Raw genomic sequence first — 22018 nt, 5'->3', positions numbered from 1 at the left:
GACCCCGACTCAGGCTGCTTTTCTAGAGACAGCTGTTTACCCTTTGCCAGCGGCCCAGCGGCCCAGCAGCCCTTCCACCAGGCTGTGCGGGGGCTCACCCTGCACCCCACCCAGGCTGCAGCACCAAACTGCAAAGACCAGGCTGAGCCAGGTGGCTTCTGTGCCAATCCGGTTCGCACACATCGTCTGGTTTGACCTTCACAGCCCGTGAGGACGTTCACATCCTGTGGCAGGTGAGGAAGGAAGCAGGTGGGGCGGGCCGAGGGCAGAGCTGGCGGGGCAGGTCCTGGCCCAGGCTTCCTGCTCCCAGGGCCTCTTCCCAGCAGTGGCTGCGGAGCTCTGAACAAAAATGAATTTGTTAGGACGCCGTCTGTGAGCCGTGATGGAAGAGAGCGCTGTAACTGTGCACGGAGAGGAGCAAGCTCAGGCCCCCGGAGATGAGTGCTTAGGAAAAGGATTTCCTGAGGAAGCGACTTTGGAGAAAGTTTCTGGCTGGGAGCGCTCCCTCCCACACTGGCGCTCAGGCGGCCGCCACCGCTGGCTGCCTTGCAGCGGCCCTCCCATTGCTGGAGTCCAGGCGTCTCAGGAGGCCAGAGGGCGGTGGGAAGCTCGCGGTCCCCTCCCTCAGCCTGGCCCAGGCCCCGGCGTCTCCCTGCCTCTATTTGACCCCGTCTAGAAGGCCAGGAGAGCAAGATGAAGGGGGGGTGAAGAAATACACAAGCCTGTTGGCCTCGCATCCCAGGCTGCCAGAACAAAGTAGACACACTGGAGGCTTCAAACCACAGAAATTATTCCCTCCCAGCTCTGGAGGCTAAACGTCCAGAACACAGGTGCCAGCTTCTCCCTCTGAGCCTGGAGGGAGGCTCCTCCTCGCTTTTTCCAGTCCCTGGTGGGCGCCAGCAACCCCGGGCTTGTGGCAGAACGCTGGTCTCCGCCTGGTCCTCACGTGGCCTCTCCGTGTCTGTGTCTCTCTTCCTATGAGGACATCGTCATATTGGACCAGGACCCACTCTGCTCCAGGATGACCTCGTCTTAGCCAATTCCATCACAGGTACCGGCGTTAGAACTCCTGACATACTTGGGGGAGCACAATCCAGCTCCTTACCCCCACAATTACTGAGTGCACCCATGCTCAGCCCCAGCGTAGCTGTCACAGAGGGGCACCGCTGGGCTGAGGGCAGGGCCACCAGGCAGGGGCAGCCCAGGCAGCAATACCCGTGGGGCTGAGAACTGCTTCACCACAGACTAAGGGGTCCTGGACGCCGGCAGCCCAGCAGCTGCAGAGTGAGGCGGGCAGGGCACTGGGAGCTGTGCCACAGGTGGTCCACGCCGGGCAAGTGCTACCTACTCTGAACGGTTGCCGGGGTCAGTGGGTGTAAGCCAGGCATGTCCGCCACCAGCAGGCTCCCTGCCTGGAGAGTTTCCCGAGTATTTCGTGGAAAGTGCCCCTCCCAAAGCTTCTCCTGGAAGAGGGTCAAACACGCCGGCCCCGCCGATGACACTGCCAAGGACGTACACCAAGTCACTTCACCGCCGAGAGCAGCTCGCCGCAGGCGGGTCCCTTGTGCTCCACCCAGAATAGGGGATGGTGGGCACTGAGGCTCAGAGGTGCCTGGGCCTCGCCGGGCAAAGCAGCCAGAGCTCCCTGTCAGTGGAGGCACTGAGTCTGGCCTTGAACTAGGGAGGTCGGGTTCTAAGACCCTGAGCTTTCCTGAGCTCCGTCAGCCCCACTGCTCTCCACCGTCCTGGTCCTGCGTCCAGCAAAGCACCCCTCCGCCTGCCCCCAGCCACCTGGCCTGGGCATCTGCCGGCCAAGCACAGAGGGGGTCAACTCAAGCCCCAGGGCTTCACTCCGTGTCCCTTTGGTGCCCGAGAGGAAGGGAAGGCGTGCGAAGGGGATCCCCCACCCCCACCCCGCTAGCTGCTAGCCCTCTTACTGGGAGCCGAGTCTGAGAGCAGCGAATCAGAGGGCCCGGAGCTGCCCAGACAGGACCCCGGCCAGCTTCTCAGCCTCAAGGCCACGCCCTCCCCGCCCCGAGAAGGGAGAGGACAGATCGCTGTCCCTCCAGCAGCGCTCGCAGGGATTGTGTGCGATGCTGTCTCCTCTCATCCCCCTTCCTCAGCAGCTGGCATCCAGCAGCTTCCAATGCCGGGCGGGGACATACCGAAAACAAACGCAAAGCAAGGACCGTAGCGAATGTCAGAGTGCCGCTCGGCTGTGGCCAAAGCTGGTGCCTCGTCCTGTGAAAGCCGAACCCACAGCTTCCCGGAGCCGAGTGCGTTTCCTGCTGCCATCACCCGGGGCCTTTTGCTAAGAACAAGTTTTCCCCGTTTGAGGCCCTTGGGTTTGGGGCCTCTGGCAAACAAGTCACTTCTGCTTTTGACAAGCAGCTTCCCCTTTTCTGGAACCTGCCGGACCCCCACCCCAGCCCTCCCCGCTGTCCCGGCCCTGCCAGCGACAGCTGCTCACTCACTCACTCACTCACTCACGGCTGAGACCTGCAGCCAACAGCCCAGCCCTCCTCTGGCAGCCTTAGGCTTCTGGGAGCCTAGCACCCACGGAGACGTCTGTACTCCCGTCCAGCAAAAAGGACAGGCTTTTGGTTTCCCGCTCACTGTTAAGCCGCTACCATTCACCCTGGGCATCTGGGGGGCCCAGGACACCGCCCCGAGGTCTCCTGCACCGGGAGGCCCGAGCGAGGGAGCAAGTGCTTCCACACCTCATGCCCGCGTCTTACTCTGTGTCATCATCTGTGAGCTGCGAGCACCTCTGAAACTCTCGCCTGGCACCCCTCCGTTCTCCGGGGGCACAGACTCAAAGGGGAGCAGGGGCCATGGCCTGACTCTGCGCTGGTGAGGGGCTCCCCTCGGCTGGAGAGCAGGCAGGGGGCAGAGCCAGCCGGCAAGGCAGCTCTGAGGAGACTTCGGTGAGCCCCACGGAGGGCAAGGCCGAGAACGCCAGGTCGGGCCTGCCCGCTCCCGCGCCTCGGTCTGGAACGCCTGCCTGAAAGCGCGGCGACAGGCCATGCCTGGTGGTGAGCAGACGGCCCACGGAGCACGGGCGTCCAGAAAGCGGAAGAGAAGCTCTTGGCTTCAGCAACAGCGGGGGAGGGGGTTAAAATCACAGGGTAGCCAATAAAGTAACTGCAGTTTTGAAACTCAGCTGTTTAAAAATGGTCCTTGGGTACATTTCCACGATAATTTCGATGGCTTTATATGGTGGCTGGGCCAGATATTAGGTTGATTCTATAAGGTTATCACTTTTTTTAGGTTAGAAAAATGGGGAACAATGGGTACTTCATACAGTGTAACCTAATATCAACTTCTTTTCAGTGCTGAGCAAAAGGACACAAGAAGACAAAGGAGGAATATGACTCAAACCAAGACCTTCTCCCTCCCAATCCAGGCTCGTCCTACCAAACCACAGAGCTTCCTGTCTCCAAACCACGACCCATCAGGCCCTCCCTCCTGTCACAGACAGAAGCCAGGGCCGCTGGGTCAGGCCAGTGACCTGCCCGAGGACACTTGGGGATTTAGCCAAAGTCCACTCGTTTGTACCCAAGGTCACGTCTCATCCACGACACCACAATGAGGTGCCCGACTGGGACGATAAGGAAGAGGCCACCTGGCCCCGGCCACAGGCACTTACTTTTCTACATGAATCTCCAAGGAGCTTGATTTAAGCTGTAAATTCCAGAAAATTGAACCCAGTACATTCTTTGTTTCCTAGTCTCTCTCTCTCTCTCTCTCCACACACACACACACACACACACACGTGCACACACGCACACATGTGTGCGCACATGTAACCTCCAGTGCTCGAGAAGCACATGCTCCCAGGGGCTGCTTGTGAGGCTGAGGGTGGTGTGGTCGTCAGCCTCCCCCAGGGGCCCCATGGGAGGCCTGGCTGGAGACCCCCACCCAAAGCGCCCCTCCCTGAGCACCGTGCATGTCCCCTGGCACGTCTTGGACGCCTGGAGACAGAACAGGGTCCCTGGGAGGAAGAACAGTGTGATAACTAGGCAGCCCCAGGCCTGCAAGGGTCAGGCTAGGCCAGTGATGGCGAACCTAGGACACACGTGTCAGAGGTGACACGTGAACTCATTTTTTTGGTTGATTTTTCTTTGTTAAATGGCATTTAAATATATAAAATATCAAAACTATGAGTCTTTGTTTTACTCTGGTTGCAAAGCTCAAAAAATTTCTATATGTGACACGGCACCAGAGTTAAGTTAGGGTTTTTCAAAATGCTGACACGCTGAGCGCAAAAGGTTCACCAAAACTGGGCCAGGGGCTCTGGCCTCCGTCAGGGGAGGAAGAGCACCTGCCTGATGCTTCACGGGGCCTTAACGCCCTCCTGGGTGAGGCCACGAGCTGGACGGCCCCTGTGCAGCTGAGCTGGGCCTGGAGGCAGCCCTCCTGGCTCCCCTCCGCTCAGCTCACGAGGACTGGCAGGACTCAGGGTCCCTGTCCTCTGGGCCACCTCCTCTGCTCCCCAAACCACAGAGCCAGGGGACACGCAGGGGCTCAGATCCTCCGCAGACAGCTTCTCTGCATGGCTCACGACGGCACCAGGACCTGCTCCTCCCGGGCTGAGGCTGAGCTCCAGGATCCCAGCCACACCCGTCTGTCCACACCCCACTGTCTGTATCTCACTGTCCTCACACCCCACCGCCCACACCCCACCGTGAGACAGCAGGAAGATCAGGTGCGTGTGGGATGCACCGCCAGGGAAGGGGCGGAGGGAAGGAAGGAAAAGTGAGGGCAGAAACAGAAAGGACCGGGAATAGAGCCCAGCTCCACGCCCCCACCCAGCACACAGACCAAGGAGATCTGTTCGTCTATCTGCTTCAATAGAACGCATCCGGCCCAATGATCCGCATTTACACCCCGTCTTCACCACAGAAGGAGGCTGCAGTGCAGTCAGATAAAATACATCCTAGGCAGGAGCAACCGCAGCCAGAAACACCGCGCAGGGCGGGCCCAGGCGTGAGGCTGTGCCCGAGGCCATGAGTCCTGTGCCCTGGCAGACACCGCCACACATCTCGCTCTTGGGGCTTCTGCAACATCGTGGCCAAGCAATGAAGATGCTGGCATTGTAACAATTAGACCTCATTCCAGTTTGCCTCATGGTATGTCACTGGCTTCTCATACCAGCCCTCGGGTAGGGTCCTCATTGCCAGTTTACAAACGAAGCGACTGGTTCAGCGATACCAAGGTGCTCATCTGGTTAGAGAGGCCGCAGGCGGGACACCCAGCTCCCCAAGGCCCAGCTCGTTGTCATGATCTTTACAAGGAGGGTCCTGGGGGCACTCGGGGTGAAAGGCCACGCCCATCCTGATGCTCGCATCACCCCATCTGGATTCGAAGGGAAAAGGAGAAGCAATCTTGCAGGGAAGAGCATGGGATATGGACACAACCACACCTGCTTCAAACGTTGCCCTCACCCGCTGTGCACCTTGGGCAAGTCACCCAGTCTACCTGAGCCTCCGTTTCCCCAACTGTAAACCTGGGGGAGTAATATGAAAAGGGCAGAGTGGGCCAAGAGCTAAATGACAAAACATGTGAAAGGGGCTGTCATGGAGCCAAGCACTGGACACGGTGCCCAATCAACGAACATTTCGTGACTTCTCTCTAGGGCAGCAGTTCTCAACCTGTGGGTCGCGAACAATGAAAAGACATCCTGCATATCAGATATTTACATGACGATTCATAACAGTAGCAGCATGACAGTTATGAAGTAGCAACGAAAATAACTTTATGGTTGGGGGTCACCACAACATGAGGAACTGTATTAAAGGGTCGCGGCGTGAGGAAGGTTGAGAACCACTGTTCCAGGGGGACCTAAGAGCCCGAGAAGCAAGCAGCAGCACAGGGACCGCGTCCCCACGGGAACGCGCCTTGCCAGCGCCTCTTGGCCTGTGTGGCAACACAGGGAACAGAACTGGGTCAGAAGGCAGGTTTTTCAGGCTTGGCGGAATCTCGCTGTCATGAAACAAAGAGTGGGGATGGATACAGGGCACGCAGACCAAAGAAGCAGGAAAGTGGGTGACAAGAGAAGCTACTGGTTTGCAGCCAGGAGTCTTAAGTGTCTGTCTTCTTATTTCAGCTCTATATGAAAGCTGGTATTCCTTGGGAACCTGAAGACAAACCAGTACAACTTTTGGAAAGTAGCATTAGAAAAACACCCTAAGGCCCCTCAGCTCTCGGTTAGCTAAGGGCTGATCGCTGCTGTTAAGGAATGTTCGCTAGGGATGAAGCGTGGTTAGAAGCAGGGGCTATGAAGGTAAATCAGGGTCCTGGTGACATCCCGGACCTTCCTTCTCTTGCCCTAAGGCTCCCCGCTGCAGCACTGAGGCACACAGAGCTTGGCCCTGAGGTGCACCTGGCACTGCCCGAGGGGGACCTACTAGCACTGGAGGTCCAAGAACCGACTTCAGACTCAGCACCTACAGTCAGCCCAACAGTGGCAGGAGGCAGACACCCTCGTCCCTCCCACACATGTCCTGAGGCTGTGGGGCACAGTGGTTTGGTGTGGGGATCAGTTGCCAGATAGCTGGGGCTTGGAGCCTGCAAGATTTCCCAATTGTCTAGCTGGCATGGCTCAGTGATTGAGCATCGACCTATGAACCAGGAGGTCACGGTTCGATTCCTGGTCAATCCCTAGTGTGGATCTCTCATCATTGATGCTTCTCTCGCTCTCTCTCCCCCTCCCTTCCTCTCTGAAATCAATAACAATACATTTTTAAAAAAAGATTTCCCACCTGGAGAATGGGGACAATAATGGCATTGGCTCACTGGCTCCAGTAAGCTGATGCACGAACATGCTCCAGGCGTGCTGGTTCAGTGACTATTAGCGTTTTATTATTATTATTATTGGCCACCATTCCTCTTTCTCTCTCCTCAAGGCTGACCTTGAGAATCACGTGATCCAAGTGCCACCTCGATGAAGCCGTGCGGGGCAGGCACGATCGCTCCTCCCAGCCGTGACCTTCGTTTCCTGCCACCAGGAAGGGATGGGACTGAGGAGACCGGTGCCAGGCTGCCCGCCCTTTGCAAGGACATAGCCCAGGCTGAGGAAGGTGACCTTGTCCAAGGACGCGGGCAGTCCTCACCTGATGAATGACTGGCCAGCCCAGCAAAAGTCAGCACTGAGACCTCATCAGAGCCCAGCCTCTCCTCTACCTGCCCCTGCCCCCTTCCCACCCCAGGAGTCATCCAAAGCCACTGTGTGCCTATAGACCTCCCACACCGCCCCCATCTCTCAGCCCACCTGTCCAACATTCAGCCCATGACCTGTGCTAAGAAGGCAGGTGGAGCTATCGGCTTCTTGTCACTTTAAGAAATAGAGAGAGTGTTTTACATTTGCCTGTGTGCGCACCTGGAGCCTCCTGTCATTTCAGTAGTTTAATGATATTTTCTCAGGAATGAACTAGGGGGGCTTGGTGGACATTTAAATACCCACATCTCCCCCAAATTTGAAATTCTAAGTGACCACTCCCCTCCCTTACCCCTACTCGTAGGAAGTAGTGGGGAGACTTTGGTGCCTGGGAAATCCCGCCTCCTGGGGGTTCTAGATGGTGGCAACCATCTGACCCATTGCCGCTGGCAGACCAGGCGCCCCTGGAACTCACTGTGGTCACTGCTGGGCGTCCAGTGACCTGAGAGCTTTCTGAAGGTGCAGAGGTTGGGTCTGACTTCTGAACCTAAGGAGCGTGGTGGGAGCTGGGAGCGCATGCAGGGAGGCCCACCATGTGGGACGCGCTGGGCGCTCTGAGGAGGGGCTGATGCAGGAGGCTGGATGCAGGAGGGCCCCCTTTCCTGCCAGGCTGGGCGCATGCAGATCCAGCCATCCTGGCCTACATCAGTCAAGTCTCTCAGATATAGGAAGCTCGGAGGACCAGGTCTGAGGAGGGGCTGGACGCCTGCGTCTCTCTCACCTGTCACAGACAGATCCAGGAAACTCGGGCCCCTGAGGCATCTGAGCGTCGGGTCACCGGGTGGGTGTGGGGGCAGTCACTGCGCCACCTGCCCAGGGAATGTACTTCTGGGCGCGGCAGCTCTGGTACCAACGGATGCTCCCTTGGGAACCAGTGACCAGAGGCCGGGCCTGAGCTGCACGTGGTGGGGAACACAGATCCGAGGCAAGACCACGACCGCAGCCATTCCCTCCAGAACCGGCAGGAAACAGATAGCTACTCCCGTGAAAGGCGAGTCTGAAAGGAAACAAGACAATGGTGGCGGCAATCACCGAGATCTCAGCCTGCAAGCAGTGCTCAGCCTCTCCCTGGATTTTCACCACCAGCCAGGAGGCAGCTGGGCGGGCTTGGGGGAGGCCTGTGGAGGCAGGTGTGACCCGGGAGCCCTGCGGATACTGTGTTCAGCTTCCAGGTAAAGTCTTCCAGGGACAACTTCCGCACCCTCCACCCCAACTCTCAGCAGCCCACCCCGAAACTTGGCCCTCGAATCTCAGGGGGTCTTCCCCACGGGCCCCTTTCTGGCGGAGAGGAACCAGACATTCCCAAAGTACCACCTGCTTTTTACCCGTGAATCTCCTTCCATTCTCCCCATCCCTGTGCGGTGGGACTGCGATCCACACTCACAGGGTGAGATCCGCGCTCAGAAAGCATCAGTGAACCGCCCCAGAGGACACAGGAGTGAGCGACAGACTTGCAGCTGGTCTCTGACACCCACACTCCCACCCGCCCACACAGCCCTCTACAGCAGTGGTTCTCAACCTTGGCTGCACATTAGAATCACCTGGGAATCTTTTAAAATCCTGGTTTCTGGGCCTCATCCTCCGGAAATTCTGTTTCTTTGTTACTAATGTTGTGGCCCCACCCCATAACAAAGAAACAGAATTTCTGGAGGATGAGGCCCAGAAATCAGGATTTTAAGAAGATTCCCAGGTGATTCTAATGTGCAGCCACGGTTGAGAACCACTGCTCTACAGCGTCCATGAAAACATCGAAGGATTCTGTTCTCAAGGATCTGGCACAGCCCTGGCCGGGCGTCTGAGCTGGCTGGAGTGTCATCCCGTACACCAACAGGTTGCGGGTCTGACCCCCAGTCGGGGCAAGTACAGGAGGCCACTGGTCAATGTTTCTCTCTCTCTTTCCCCCTCTCTTTTCCTTCCTCTCTCTCTAAAATAAATAAAAACATCCTCAGGTGAGGATTTAAAAACACAGCCATGCCTCCTGTGGTTTGAAGGTGGTGAGGCCGAGGCTGCCACCTGACCTTGGGCCAGTCACCCCGAGACTGTTTTCAATCACAGACTATCAGGCATCTGAAACACCGCCTGCCTCTTGATGAGGCCCTCAGCAGTCAGTTACTCTGAGCGAAAAGCCCAAATACTTTCCCAGGTAGGAGATGAAGGAGAGAAAAAAGGAGCTAACACAATAATGTTCCTTACAAGTGCATCGGACTGACCCTACGATTTGCCTGAAATTTTTCTCTTTGCCATCGTTGGCTCCTATAAGATTTGTCAATATTCGATTCACTGGAGTTTGGAATTAGCTCACAGAGTTAACTGAGCACCGGGACCCAGACCCCGCATTTTTTTTTTCTTCCCTCAGTGTTGCTTGGCTTCTGCTTTGCTCGCCACGATCATCAGCATCAGCGTTAGGGTTGGCCACGTAGGAGCTATTTCCTTGAGGCTGGGATATGAGAAGGTATGGATGCACTCCATCCTCAAAGCGGTGTGCAGCCTAATTAAGGAGACAACTCTGAAGGACCATCCCAGTTCCAGAATGTTCCACGGGGTCAGCTGAGACCTTTGCTGTGATTGCTCCACACTCTCTCTCCCTCTGCCCTACCTGGCTTTCCTTCCTCCCCTGGACTCTCAAGAGCCCAAACTACAGGCACAGAATCGTTGGGAAAGAACAATTTGGGGGTGAAGGTAACAAAGGTCACTTGATCATTACTGAACAAGGAAGATAACCAAGTATGTCCACTTGACTTTAGCCACATTTTATCATACACTCTAGGCCTGGGTGCCAAGCCTGCAGAACTCTGCTTGGAGTCTGACGTTGCCACATCTAGAGAAGGAGGAGATGGATGGAGGAGAGACAGATGGTGCAGACCTGGAGCCTGGTTCTGCGTGGAAAAGACTCGATGCTCCCTCACTGCTTCCCATGGCTCTGGCTTTTGAGCCGGCAAAACCCAGAACTGCTTTGAAATCGTTTTCTGACAGGCCTGGCCCGACGAGCAGTATTCCTGGCAGAGAGCCAGGAGGGCCAGGCAGATGGGGCTGTGGCTCCCCAGAGCCTTCCCTCACCTGTGGCCACGGATGCCCTCTGCCAGAGGGGGTCTCCCTCTTCCCGACATTCCTCCCTGCTTTGCCCCTGGCCAGTCATGGCACCGCGGGCAGGTCGCGGAGCCCCTCGAGGCTGCATCCCCAGTGTGAGGTGGCCCAGGGCTTGGCCTCCACGCTCTGGCTCCACGCACACTCTGGGCCACTTCTGCACCTGGCAGGGGGGCTACCTGGCCGAATTGCTCCCTCAGAATTTGGGGCCGCTGACCAGCATTTTCCTGTCTTTGAGCCGAGAATATTCTATTACCTGTGCCCCAAGGTCATTTTGGAAATCTCAAAATACACTTTAGCAAGCAAAGAAGAGTGGTGAAGGGGAGTGTCAGAGGGCAAACCTCTCCCCTGACACGCATCTTCGGGGATGAGACTGAGAGGTCAGACCGGCTCCGCTGCTCGCCCGCACACTTCTCCCCTCGCCCTCACTCATGGGCCCTCGAAGCCCATCTGCCCCTGAGAAAGCACCGTTTCCACACAGTCAGGGGCTTGACTGTTGGAGACCTCAGAGTGCAATCCTCACATATATTTGTATGTATAGAAATGTAAAAAATACTACAAACAGTATGCACTGCTATATGTTAATTATATCATTATGTTTACTTATAGAATATATTAAGTATTAAGTAGCACTAATTATATAATACTAGAAGCCTGGTGCATGAATTCATGCATGAGTGGGGTCCGGCTGGCCTGCCCCGATTGGGGCTGATCGGGCCGGCCAGCCAGGGGGAGGTGCCCCTGACCTGGGGTGGAGACAGCTGGGGGGACGGGCTGCAGGTGGTTGGCAGGCCGGCCCCGCCCCTAGTCGAACTCCCAGTCAAGGGGACAATTTGCATATTAGCCTTTTATTATATAGGATATTCACCTGTATTTGACCTTAATGTACTAATTATATTATAGCTGAGTAATATATTAATAGCTTATAATTATACTAGAGGCCCAATGCACGAAAATCGTGCACTGGGGGGTGGGTCCCTCAGCCCAGCCTGCACCCTCTCGCAGTCCCGAAGCCCTTGAAGAATGTCCCACTGCCCCGCAGGCGGAAGAGGCTCCCACCACTGCTGCTGGGGCTTCTGGCTGAGCAGTGCTCCCCCTGTGGGAGCGCACTGACCACCAGGGGGCAGCTCCCGCGTTGAGTGTCTGCCCCCTGGTGATCAGTGTGCATCATAGTGACTGGGCATTCTGCCATTCGGTCCATTTGCATATTAGCCTTTTATTATATAGGATATTAATACTATACAAAATAATCATAAGAAATGCAATTAACATATTGGTTATCATATATATTCTCATATATCAATTTTTATATATTCTATATATATTTGAGAAAGAATAAATATGGTTTCAGGTCACTACCTTTGGGATGCTTTGAGAGCAGCACAGTGTACTGATGTGTGTCATGTGCCCCAGATCCCTCTGGAGACTGTAAGCCTTGTGAGGGCACAGGCCCTGCCAGCCTTGGTCACAGTTACACCCTCTGAGTCTCGCACAGCGCCTGGTATACACAGGCTTTCAGTAACTACACTACCTTGGTAAGAAACAGTTCTACAGTTCTGGATGGCAGAACCAGCATAAGATTTCTGGATTCCTGGTTTAGTGTTTATCCTAATATTCAGTTATTTAAAAAACAAAACAAAAAAGAAAGAACTAGAGAAATTATTTACTTTTGAGACAAGAAGATTAAAGAATAGCCTTCATTGACCTTCACCTAAAAAGGAACCAAGGGTCTGGAGATCTGGTCAACCCCAAGGGCAAATAGCTTGCCAGACCAGGTATTTCATCCTTTGTGTGCCCCTCATGTGGGTGAGAACTGCCTACCCAGCAGTCCTGCCTCCCATCCTCAGGCTGCCTGGACCAGTCCTGGGGCATCAAAAGCCTGGGGCTGGGGCTGGGCCAAGCAGAGCCATCAAAAACCCAATTAAGGGTTTCAAAACACAACAGAGAGTTTTGTTGGCAGAGTGGGCTGGAATGGCTATGAGCGTAAACGGCCTACACTTCTTTCTCTAAGGTGAGAATAATGACATTGGTACCGATAGCAATACTATCTCACAGGGTTATTTCAGAGATAAAGAGAAACAGCTCGTGTGAACATAGATGCCTGGCCATAGCAAGTGCTCCATCAATATCAGCTCAGTCTGACGGCAACCAGACCATCCCAGGTGATATCTGATAATCAATCATATAGATCAGTCACAGCCGCCACAAACAAACTACCCACTGAGCAGCGTCTGAATTTCGAGGAGGGCGAGCTCTCTGGGTGCTTACTGTACAACATGCTATGGGCAAGAACTGACCGGTAGCGACAGCTTCAAGCCCACGACGCAGTGGTTGTAGTGTGGCCGCTGCCGGGAGCGGGCTGCACGTAGGTGGAAGGTTTCCACGTTAACCCAACAAACAAGTGTCTTCCCGGAAGATGCCTGCCAGTCTCCTGGATGCTGCACAGGGCGCTGGGCTGGGCTCCCTCTCCTCGCCTCTCCACCCCCAGCCCTGGGACTGATTCCGGGGGGATGGTTCTGCACAGGGATGAGCAGGGCCAAGAGGAGGTGCTTGAACAAGCAGAGCAGGCCTGGGTCCTGGGGCTGCCACACCAGCCTCATCACAAGCTCAGTTTCCTCACAGTTCCGGGCCCCAGCCCTACCACCCTGGGATTTCCAGCAGGAAGAGGTGTGTGTGTGTGTGTGTGTGTGTGTGTGTGTGTGTGTGTGTGTGTGTGTTGGAGGGGACTAAACGGGGAGGATATAATGGAAGACCTGGATCTTGGGTGAAAATGCAGACATGAACTGGGCGGTGGGATGCATGCCGGCTTCCTGGACCTTGGCCCCTCCTTGTGCAGAACATAGCCTGTAGGTATTTGCTACCCCAACTGTGCTTTGTAGGCAAAGACCCTGTAGTGTTAGGTCCCTGGGGCCACCATAACATAACGCCACAGACAGTGTGGCTTAAAACAACAGAAATGTGACTCCCACAGAGGCCCCAAACCACGGTGTCAGCAGGGCTGTGCCCTCCGAAAGACCCAGGGGAGGATCCTCCTGGCCTCCTCCAGCTTCTGGTGGAGCCAGGGGTTCCTAGGCTCGTGGCAGCACCCCTCCCAGCTCTGCCTCCATCGTCACATGACCTCCCCTCTGTGTCTCTGTCCAAGTTCCCCTCTTAGGACCAGTTCTACTGGATGGGGCTCAGCCGGCCCGGCCTTCAACGTGGCTGATTACAGCGGCAAAGACCCCGTTTGCAAACGAGGACACATTCCCAGGCACCAGAGGCTAGCACTTTAACATGTCTTTTTGGGACATAAGTCAAGCCATGACCTGTTCATCTTTGTACCTTCAACACGTAGCACTGGGCCTGGGAAACAGACGTAAATGGGTTGACTGGTTTCCAGTCCCAGCTCTGACCCTGCCTGATCCCAAACACAGTGCTTAGCAATTCAGCTCCCCATTTCTTTACAGCCCAGAAGCTGGCGCCTTGCTGTCTAAAACTCTCCCCTGGCGCGCTGGTGCATCCTTTCTCCTCCATCCCCGCCCCACCCCCCAACCCACCCCCACCACAAAGGGCGGTCACTCCAGCACCGCCTGAGCCAGGCTCTGGGCAAAGGGCTGTCTCCCAGCAGCTGGCAGAGCTGCAGCTCTCCCCACTGCTGTCCGGCCTCTGCCTCATGAATAAAAGGCTGGACTCCTGAGGTTTCCAAGAGCAAATTGGTCTTTGTTGAACACTCATCAGCAACTCTGTGCCAGGTCAGAGTATATCAAAACACCGAGGCCCTGGCAGAAGCCCGGATGGTATCTGATTGGTCTGTGACAAGCCGGGAGTTGGCAGAGAAGGGCTTCCTGTCAACAGGAAGGAAAGGATGGAGATCAAATTATTTTCAAAGTCCGTGGAGGAAGAAAGAGATGAGATTTGGATTAACCCTTCCAGTGCAGGGCTAAACCAGTCGCGGTGGGGCTCCCTCTTCCACGGGGAGCGTGGCCGGGGAACAGTCAACATTTCCCCTGTCCAGCGGCACCCTGTGCAGTGGGCCCCCTGATTCCCCACGGCTGAGCCTCAGGACATAGCCTCACTGCCACTGGGCCCTCCGCCCCTCTTACAGCAGGTCATGGACAATGAACCCAGCAACTTAACGGCTCTGTTTCCATCAGCTGCTCACTTCATTGGCCTTTGTTTGTTCCACATTTTAAAAGATGTTGACAACACTTTGACATTTGGTTCAGTTTCATGGGGTTATCATGATGGGCTGGTCCACCGTCTTGCAAGAAGTGGGAGATACGGGTGTTTCATGAGCTCTCACACTCAGTGCTGCAGGTCAAAGGGAGGGTGGATGGAGGTGAAATCGGGAGAAGGGGTTGGGTCCTAACCCAGCCCCTGACAGGGCCTGTAAGCCCGCTCAGAGACCAGAGCTGCCCCCATAAAAGTGGCATGGTGCCCAAGAACAGACTGTCACTGGAGCGAGCTGAGCACATCAAAACAGGAAAAGTAAAAGAAAATAAACAGTCGAGAACCAGCATCATTTAAGAGCACATGTATAATGGTTTTAGAGATGCAAACAGATTTAGAAGTTCAATGAATGAGTCAGGTGGGAAGTTACCTGGGCAGGTGAGAAGGCACTGCCAAGGAAAGAGTGCTTCTGAGTTCTTTCTTCAGTCAGCCTGCGGTTAGCACGGTCAACGTGCCGCCCAAGTGGAGGTCAACGACAGCACAGTGTCCTAGGTTCTACTGGTCAAGGGCAGTTCAGAGAAAACAGGCGGGCAGAGAGACTGGCCAACCACTAGGAACCCCGATAAGCTGGTGATGTGTGGAAAGATGCAAGACGAACCCACAAACCACACTGGGCTGCTGCGTCTGCCTCTGTTGCCTCGGAGGAGAGATGTCCTTTGGCGAGAGAGTTACCAGGATGTCGATACTGCGTGTATCATGGGGACAGCGTGCGGTACTCAGAGCGGATCCTCTCGGAGGCCCTGCCCGCTTTGCATGGCAGAGCCTTCCTATATCCGTTCTCCCCTGCCGGTCCCTCCACAGGCCCAGCGCTGGACTATGCTTAACTGGCGTTCAACCAACATCCCACGGGAGCCCACTCCCAGCTGCCCAGGCCGCACCCTGGGAGCTGTGGAGGGGCATCCAGGCCTCGTTTACAGCCCCTGGAGCCACAGGACAATTCTGGGGGCTCCATCACTGAGTAGTTTGACTCCTGAAGGTCTGGGTCCCATATTCTGGGCCCTATAAGAGCCTACGCTCAGGGCACCCGAGATACACTAAGCCACTAAGATGCTGAGTCAAGAAATATTCCAGTGTGGCCTACCAGGCTGGCCCCCTGGGCTGCCCGGCTGGGGCTGATCTGGGAGTGCCTTTACTCAAAAGCCAGAAACATCCCACCTTGATGAACAGTCACTAGTTGAGGATGTCTCTTCTCACTGACAGCTAATAAAGGACAGATGACAGATAGGTAGACAGATGTTTAGACAGATAGGTAGATACATAGGTAGACAGATGGATGGATGAATGGATAGATGGATGGATGGAAAGGAAGGGAGGGAGGGAGGGAAGAAGGGAGGGAAGGAAGGGAAAGGAAGAAAAGACTCATGGGGCAGAAGAAATGGATTGGTATTAGCACTGTGAAAGTAGGAAACCAATTGTTTTAAACCCCCATAGGCATAAAAATCACCGGGAGAATTTGTCAGAAACGCCGAGCTATGAGTTCCACTCCTCAGAGATCTAGGATTTCATTTTTTTTAATCCTCACCCAAGGAGTGAAGGTATTTTCTCCCATTGATTTTAGAGAGAATGGAAGGGAGTGGGGAGGGGGAGAGATATATAGAGAGAGATAAACATCGTCTGGCCACCTCCCACACGTGCCCGGCCGGGGGCAGGGATCGAACCTGCAACCCTCCTGTGCACAGACCGACACACTAACCACTGAGCCATGCCAGCCAGAGCGGGTTTCATATTTAAACATGGTTCTACTTAAGCTGGTTCAGGAACCACCGTTTGAAAAACACTGCCTAAACCCCAACAAATCTTGCTCAAGGTGGTACAAACCAACCAAGGGCAAGGCCAAGGTCAAGACTGACACACTCCCTCCCTGTGCTGCATGGTGCCCCATTTCCCTTCCCAGAGGCTTCAGTCCAGGGTGTCTGGGTGGTGTGGTGAGCATCTGGTCCTCCAGCCCTGGGAACAGAGGGCAGCTCCTGTTCCCACCTGCACGGCCACGCCTCCTACTACAGCGCATGCCCTAGCAAGTGTGGTGGCAATGGTCGAAGGCCCATCGCCAATGGGGGAGATGCAAGGCTTCCCTCTGGACACACCACTTAGGACAGGCCTGCCCACTCAGAGCAGTGTCCCACAGCCTTCCGTGACCAGCCAGCTGCCCTTGCTCTATTTTCAGTTTGTCTCCAGTGGCTGTGAAGGATTTCTTCAGCACCCCTCCCAGGAGCCCAGGGACACGTGTGGTAACACTCAATGTCATCGGAAAATACTGGGCCACTGGCTGTGTCCCCACAGGCTCTTGTGTGGGTCCTTCTCTCTGACGCCCTCTCTTCTCCTTCTGTCACCTGCTCTGTCATTGGCTTGCAAACAGTTCCAAAGACCCATGGCATGCAGGCCGACCATGATCAATTAAAATACGTCTGAGGTATACAGATTTCAGCATTAATAGGGAAGCCGCTCTTTCTCAGATGAAAAAGGAAAAAAGAACAGGCCTGCTCCCAGCAGTACCTCTCTTGGAGAATCCTGGCAGAACGCCACACACACCAGGCCTCTAATGAGTTATTTTTCTAAAGCCATTCCCTCCCCTCATTACTACGCCTACTTCACATTAGCAATGGAGGCTGAGAGGAGAGCTAAGGCAAGGTGCCAACTCAGCTGGCCACGACCCTTAAACACTGCATCCCCCGGGCTACTTTTAAAGGCCCACTGACCCCAGGGAAACCTGCCCTCCGTCCTTCCCTGCCTCGCCTCTCTCTCACACCTTCTCTTTCCCCTGACAAGACCCCAAGAGGATTTTCCCCAAAAGGTGCTCGAAATGGCCTAAGAAAGAGGCTAAAATCAAGCAAAGGCTGCATCCCCCATCAGGCCAAGGGCCGTTCTCCCATCAATCAAATTCAATTTATGAATTGCTTTACTTAGCAATGCTAGGTCTCCACTGCCCGTTCTAACCCATGGGCCTGAGGGTATCTCCTGAATGAGCCCCTCCACGCTGGTGTCTCACGCAGGCAGGCGGTACTGGTAGGAGCAGGGTGAGGTGGTTAAGGACCGTCAGAGCCTGGATTGAAGGTTGGCAGTGACACCCCCTCCAACACCCTATGTCATGGCTGTGTTTATGCACAGGACACGAGGGTGCACACTGGGGCCGATTGTGTCCAAAAGGGATTCAATCCAATTCAGTGAAGGGTCAGGCAGCTTGGACACTGCGGGCCCCAGGAGGCCTCGTCACCATAAGTGCCCCTGGACATGACCAAATAACCCCACCACCGGGCTGCCAGAGCCACACTGTCCCTCAGGAGTCACTCCTCAGAATCCCCAACGTCCCTGGAATGACATTCTCTGGGCCCCAGTGACCACCTGGTGGTGGGGAATGAGGAAGCAGATGTAACTCCCTTCAATTTGCTGCTGTCGGCTCAAGTCCACCATGGCTATAACTGAACTCAGCATTTTTCCCCAGGAACTGGCTCCTTATACCAAATACCTTAAAACCCAAAGTCAAACCCAAGGTCAACCCAGTTCCCATCTCCCCTGCCGTTCACCAGACACCGGGGCCCACCCAGTCTTTCTTCTAGCATCTCCCACCTCCCCTCCGTTTATTCCCTCTTGTCATTACTGTAGCTCAGCCCCTCAGAGCCTTACCTCTGCTTTTTACCAGAGAGTTTGCCTCGGTTTCCTGGGCACCAGCCCCTTTCCACGACTCCACTTCACAGGCTGCTACCAGGCTGTCTCATAAAGCATGGCTTTTATCACCTTTAACTGCTTTTTAATTAAGGTTCCCACCAAAGCAGACAGCAGGACGACTTAGGTTCATTCATTTATCCCTGGAAGGTGGGGGCGGGGGAGTGAGCAGGGAAGCCAGAAGAGCCTGCAAGGCGCATGGAGGAATGGACTACCACTGTGGGCAGCTGGGCTGGACCCAGTGGGGCCCTGGCAGGCAGCCAGCAACCTGGCAGAACTGCCCACCTGCATCCCTCCTTGGCTGAGGGCTGCCCTTTAGAGCATCTCCGGACCCAGCAGGAGGATCTCTTCAGGCCTGGATGGAGGACACAGGAGAGGCTGTGGAGCTGTCCAGCAAGGCTGCAGTGAACTCTGGGTGGGCCATGGGCATGCCGGGCAGGGCAGCAGCAGCCACTCCCCGGATTCTCAGCGTCTGCGGGAGGAAGTCCTCACTCCCTGGGCCTGCCTTCCAGGTAGGGATGTAGGATGCCCAGGTAAATGGGATGCCAGTTAACAATGGACAGTATACGTTACCTCAAATGGTGCATTCATCTACTAAGAAGTTGTTCATTGTATAGCTAAAATTCTACTTTAGCTGGACACTTTATTTGCCAAATCTGGCAACCCCACTTCAAGGCCCTCCTTGATCTGGCCTCAGTCCCTCTCTGATTTCTCTGAATCTGAAACCCTTTCCTCCATGCTAAGGGGCTCTTCACTGCACCTGGAAGCAGTCAGCCAACCCCCGAGCCCATGGGGGTGCTCAAGCTGGTTCCCTGTCGGGAGTAGCCCCTGGCTTCTCGCACGTGTCTCCTCCTGCCCACCATCTCTGGTCTAATCTCTCTGTCACCGCTCTGCCCTCCCTGCTGACAGCAGGTCCTGCCTGCACCTTGGGTCATCTGCAAGCATCCGTCTTATTTTCCCAGTTAGATTGTAATGCTCACCCAGCACAGCACCATGACCAAGATCCCCCTGGCCCCACCAGCAAATGCCACCCTATGAGGGCGGAGACAGAACCCTCTCATCCACCCCTGGATCTCACCACCAAGAGCACTGGACGTGTGTCGTGCAATAACTGAGTGAGTAGTACTTTAGGTCAGGGCTGGCTCGTGTCAAGAACATTGTCTAAAGCAGCCAAAGTCCTTGCCAGTAGCAGGAAAGGTGGTCAGAGTCTCCCAACTATCTGGTGGCTTTTCCACGTTCACAGCCTTTCCTCTCAGTCCCTTTCCAGGTCTGGGGTTTGTCCTGCACCCCGCCCCCGCCCACATACTCCAGGCCCCACTTGGGATTGGTCCCACCATCAGCCTCAACACAACATGGCCTGTCCAGTGGACAGCGTCAGTTCTGCTCTGCCCTCCCCTCTCAAACCAAGTGCTCTGATGCAGATGTAATCGCCAGACATTTACATAACACTTGAAATTTGTAAGAGCTTTCCCATGAATTATTTTATTGGAACATCACTGTAATGTAGGCAAAGAATTATCTCTGTTTGACACTGAGTGGTTAAATGGCTGGCTTAAGTGATCACTGCTTTTGGAAGATTTGTAGTACTAATATTTAACTTTTCATTTACAAACGTGGTTAAAATGTTTTTGCATCAGCAATGTAAACAGAATGTTTCATTTTCCAGTAGAATGCTTATTAAAAGGAATGCTTATTTCTGCATATTAGGTGGTCACACCACAGTCAGGGGTCCAGTCACCTGCTCAGGGAGCTTTCCCCTGGCAGGGAGGACTGGCTGCCTCTCTCACTTCAAGCTGCTCCCCAAGTCCCCATCAGATGTCTGGGGTCAGCGCCCCGGACTCTACCCTCCCTGGTCCAAGCGTTTTGCACACACAGACATGAAAGGAGGAGCTGTGTTCAACAAACACTGGAGGAAAGTACCTAATGGGGTTCGCAGGGGAAAGTGGGTGCCAGCCACACTCCAGCCCCGCCCTATCGCCGTCAGGAGAGATTGTCTTCAATCAAGTGTCAGAGGCAACTCACTGCACACTCTCACCCGGTGCCCAAGACCTGTCCCTCGGGAGAAAACAAAATTACATTCTCCCTGGAGCCCTACGCTGCGTATGTACAAACATTCACTCGGTTGGTGGAGGCCGGGTGTGACCCAGTTGGAGGTTTCCTTGGGGTGAAGTTAAGGACTGTCCCGCACATCCCACCACCGGATTCCCCTTGGGGAGGCCAGGCAAGGCTGCGGGGGTGGGGAGTGGGGCGGACAAGTGGCCACGGGCTACCTAGGCAGGCAAGCCGCGAGGGGGGGGGGAGGGAGGGGGAGGGGGGGGAGGGAGGGGGAGGGGGGGCGGCGCACACCCCAACCGCCTTCCCTTCAGCTGGGCAAAGTCAAACCGCAGACCCATCGACGTCGCCAAAGTCCGGGCTGGGCTGCCCGCGTGGCCGGGGCTGAAGTGCACGCTTTAGGGATCGCTGAACCCCCCAATGTCCGAAATGTGCTGGAGGAAAGAGCTGGCAAAGGGAATGGCTGCAGAGAAGTTCCCTGCCCCAGGCCCAGAGACACCCTGAGGGGAATTGGGGAGGAAAGGTCCATTTGGGGGCGCAACTACACAGCCATCACCCCCCTCCCCCGCTGTCCCCACCCACTGCCCCTCCCCTCCGTCCTCGCGTCCGCGCTCGGCTCCACCTCCCCAGAGCGCAGTCCACACCGTCCTTTTCCATCAAAACAACACTACGCACCGCCTCCCGCACCCGCAGGGGCGAGACTACGCCCAGCCGGCAACCTGCGGGCCCGGGTCCCGGAGCGCGCTCCTTCCCCCGCCCCCTCCCCGCCGCAGACGGTCGGCGAGCCCGGCTGCACGCGGGTGGGGAGAGAGACGGGGCCGGGCTCGGCGGCCCAGCTCTGCCCGGCGCCTCCGCTCCACCCGCGAGCCGCCCGAAGTGACAGGAGGGGCACGTACGGCGCGCGGGGCGGCCCGTGTTAACCGCTTCGCCGCCGGGCCGGCAGCCACGCGAGGGCGGGGACCCGGGGACTCACCGGAATAAGCACCCGCAGCGATCGCCGCTTCTGGCTGGGGATTTTCTTGCTGCCGCTCCCGCCCGGGCTGGAAACATCTTTCTTCTTCTTGGTGTCCATGGCCGCGCTTCCCATAACTTTAACCAGAAGTTAATTCCGGGTGACTCGTTCCTGGAATACGGTCCTCTCCTTCCTAGCCCGGCCCCTGCCGTCGGCCTCGAGCCGCGCGCTCGTCCCTGCTGTCCTGCCCCCTGAAGACACCGCGTGGGGACTGGCACGGGGAGGGAGGGTGGAGCAGGTACCTCGCGCCGCCGCCCGCCGCCGCCACCTGGGAGGGATGGCGGTCGGCGCGAGCGCTGGGCTCGTTTCCTCTTCCTCCTACGGGCCCATCAGATGCCAAATCACAGCCACAGGCCGTCCTGGTTCTGGTCTCTCTCCGGGTTACGCGTGGCGGACGTCTCCAGCTGGGTGACAAAGTTTTCTTCCTTTTGCACAGCGAAGCAACACCCCCCCCCCCCGCCCCGGCTCCTCCCCCCGATTCCCAGCGGGAATGGGAAAGGCAGGTGCAATTCGCCCGGCGCTGGGGACAGAGCCTCCTCGGCCCGCACCCAAGTGGAGACTCCGGGGAGGGCGAGACCGTGTGTGTGTGAACGTGACCCTCGGCCGCGGAATCAGCAGCCCGAAGCCGGGACCGGGGCCGTCCTCCCGGCGCGAGGGAGGGAGGGAGGGAGGGAGGAGGAGGCGCAGCCGCGGGCTTTCGCGTGGGGCTCGGGCTCGGTTGCGAGCACAAGTTGCGGCGCCGGCCTCGCGGGGAGAGGGGGCGGCGTGCGGCTCGTCCCGCC

At 56.2% G+C, this 22018-nt stretch overlaps 1 protein-coding gene across 3 annotated transcripts in view; it reads right to left on the bottom strand.

Moving 5' to 3' along the window:
- The window catches only part of PRKAG2 (protein kinase AMP-activated non-catalytic subunit gamma 2), a 226692-nt gene extending 205030 nt beyond the window's left edge, over nucleotides 1-21662 (bottom strand). The window contains exon 1 of one of the 3 annotated variants that reach the window (XM_059711425.1): nucleotides 21198-21662. In XM_059711425.1, the coding sequence (XP_059567408.1) occupies nucleotides 21198-21311 (114 nt within the window). In that variant the 5' untranslated portion in view covers nucleotides 21312-21662. The remainder of the gene's footprint in view (nucleotides 1-21197) is intronic. The other 2 variants (XM_059711423.1, XM_059711424.1) reach the window with 2 other exon arrangements.
- Nucleotides 21663-22018: the final 356 nt, after the last annotated feature.

Source organism: Myotis daubentonii, chromosome 10, assembly GCF_963259705.1.
Source record: "Myotis daubentonii chromosome 10, mMyoDau2.1, whole genome shotgun sequence".
Taxonomy (NCBI): Eukaryota; Metazoa; Chordata; class Mammalia; order Chiroptera; family Vespertilionidae; genus Myotis; species Myotis daubentonii.
The sequence above is the reverse complement of the archived record's forward strand: the minus strand, read 5'-3'. Positions and strand labels throughout refer to the sequence as shown.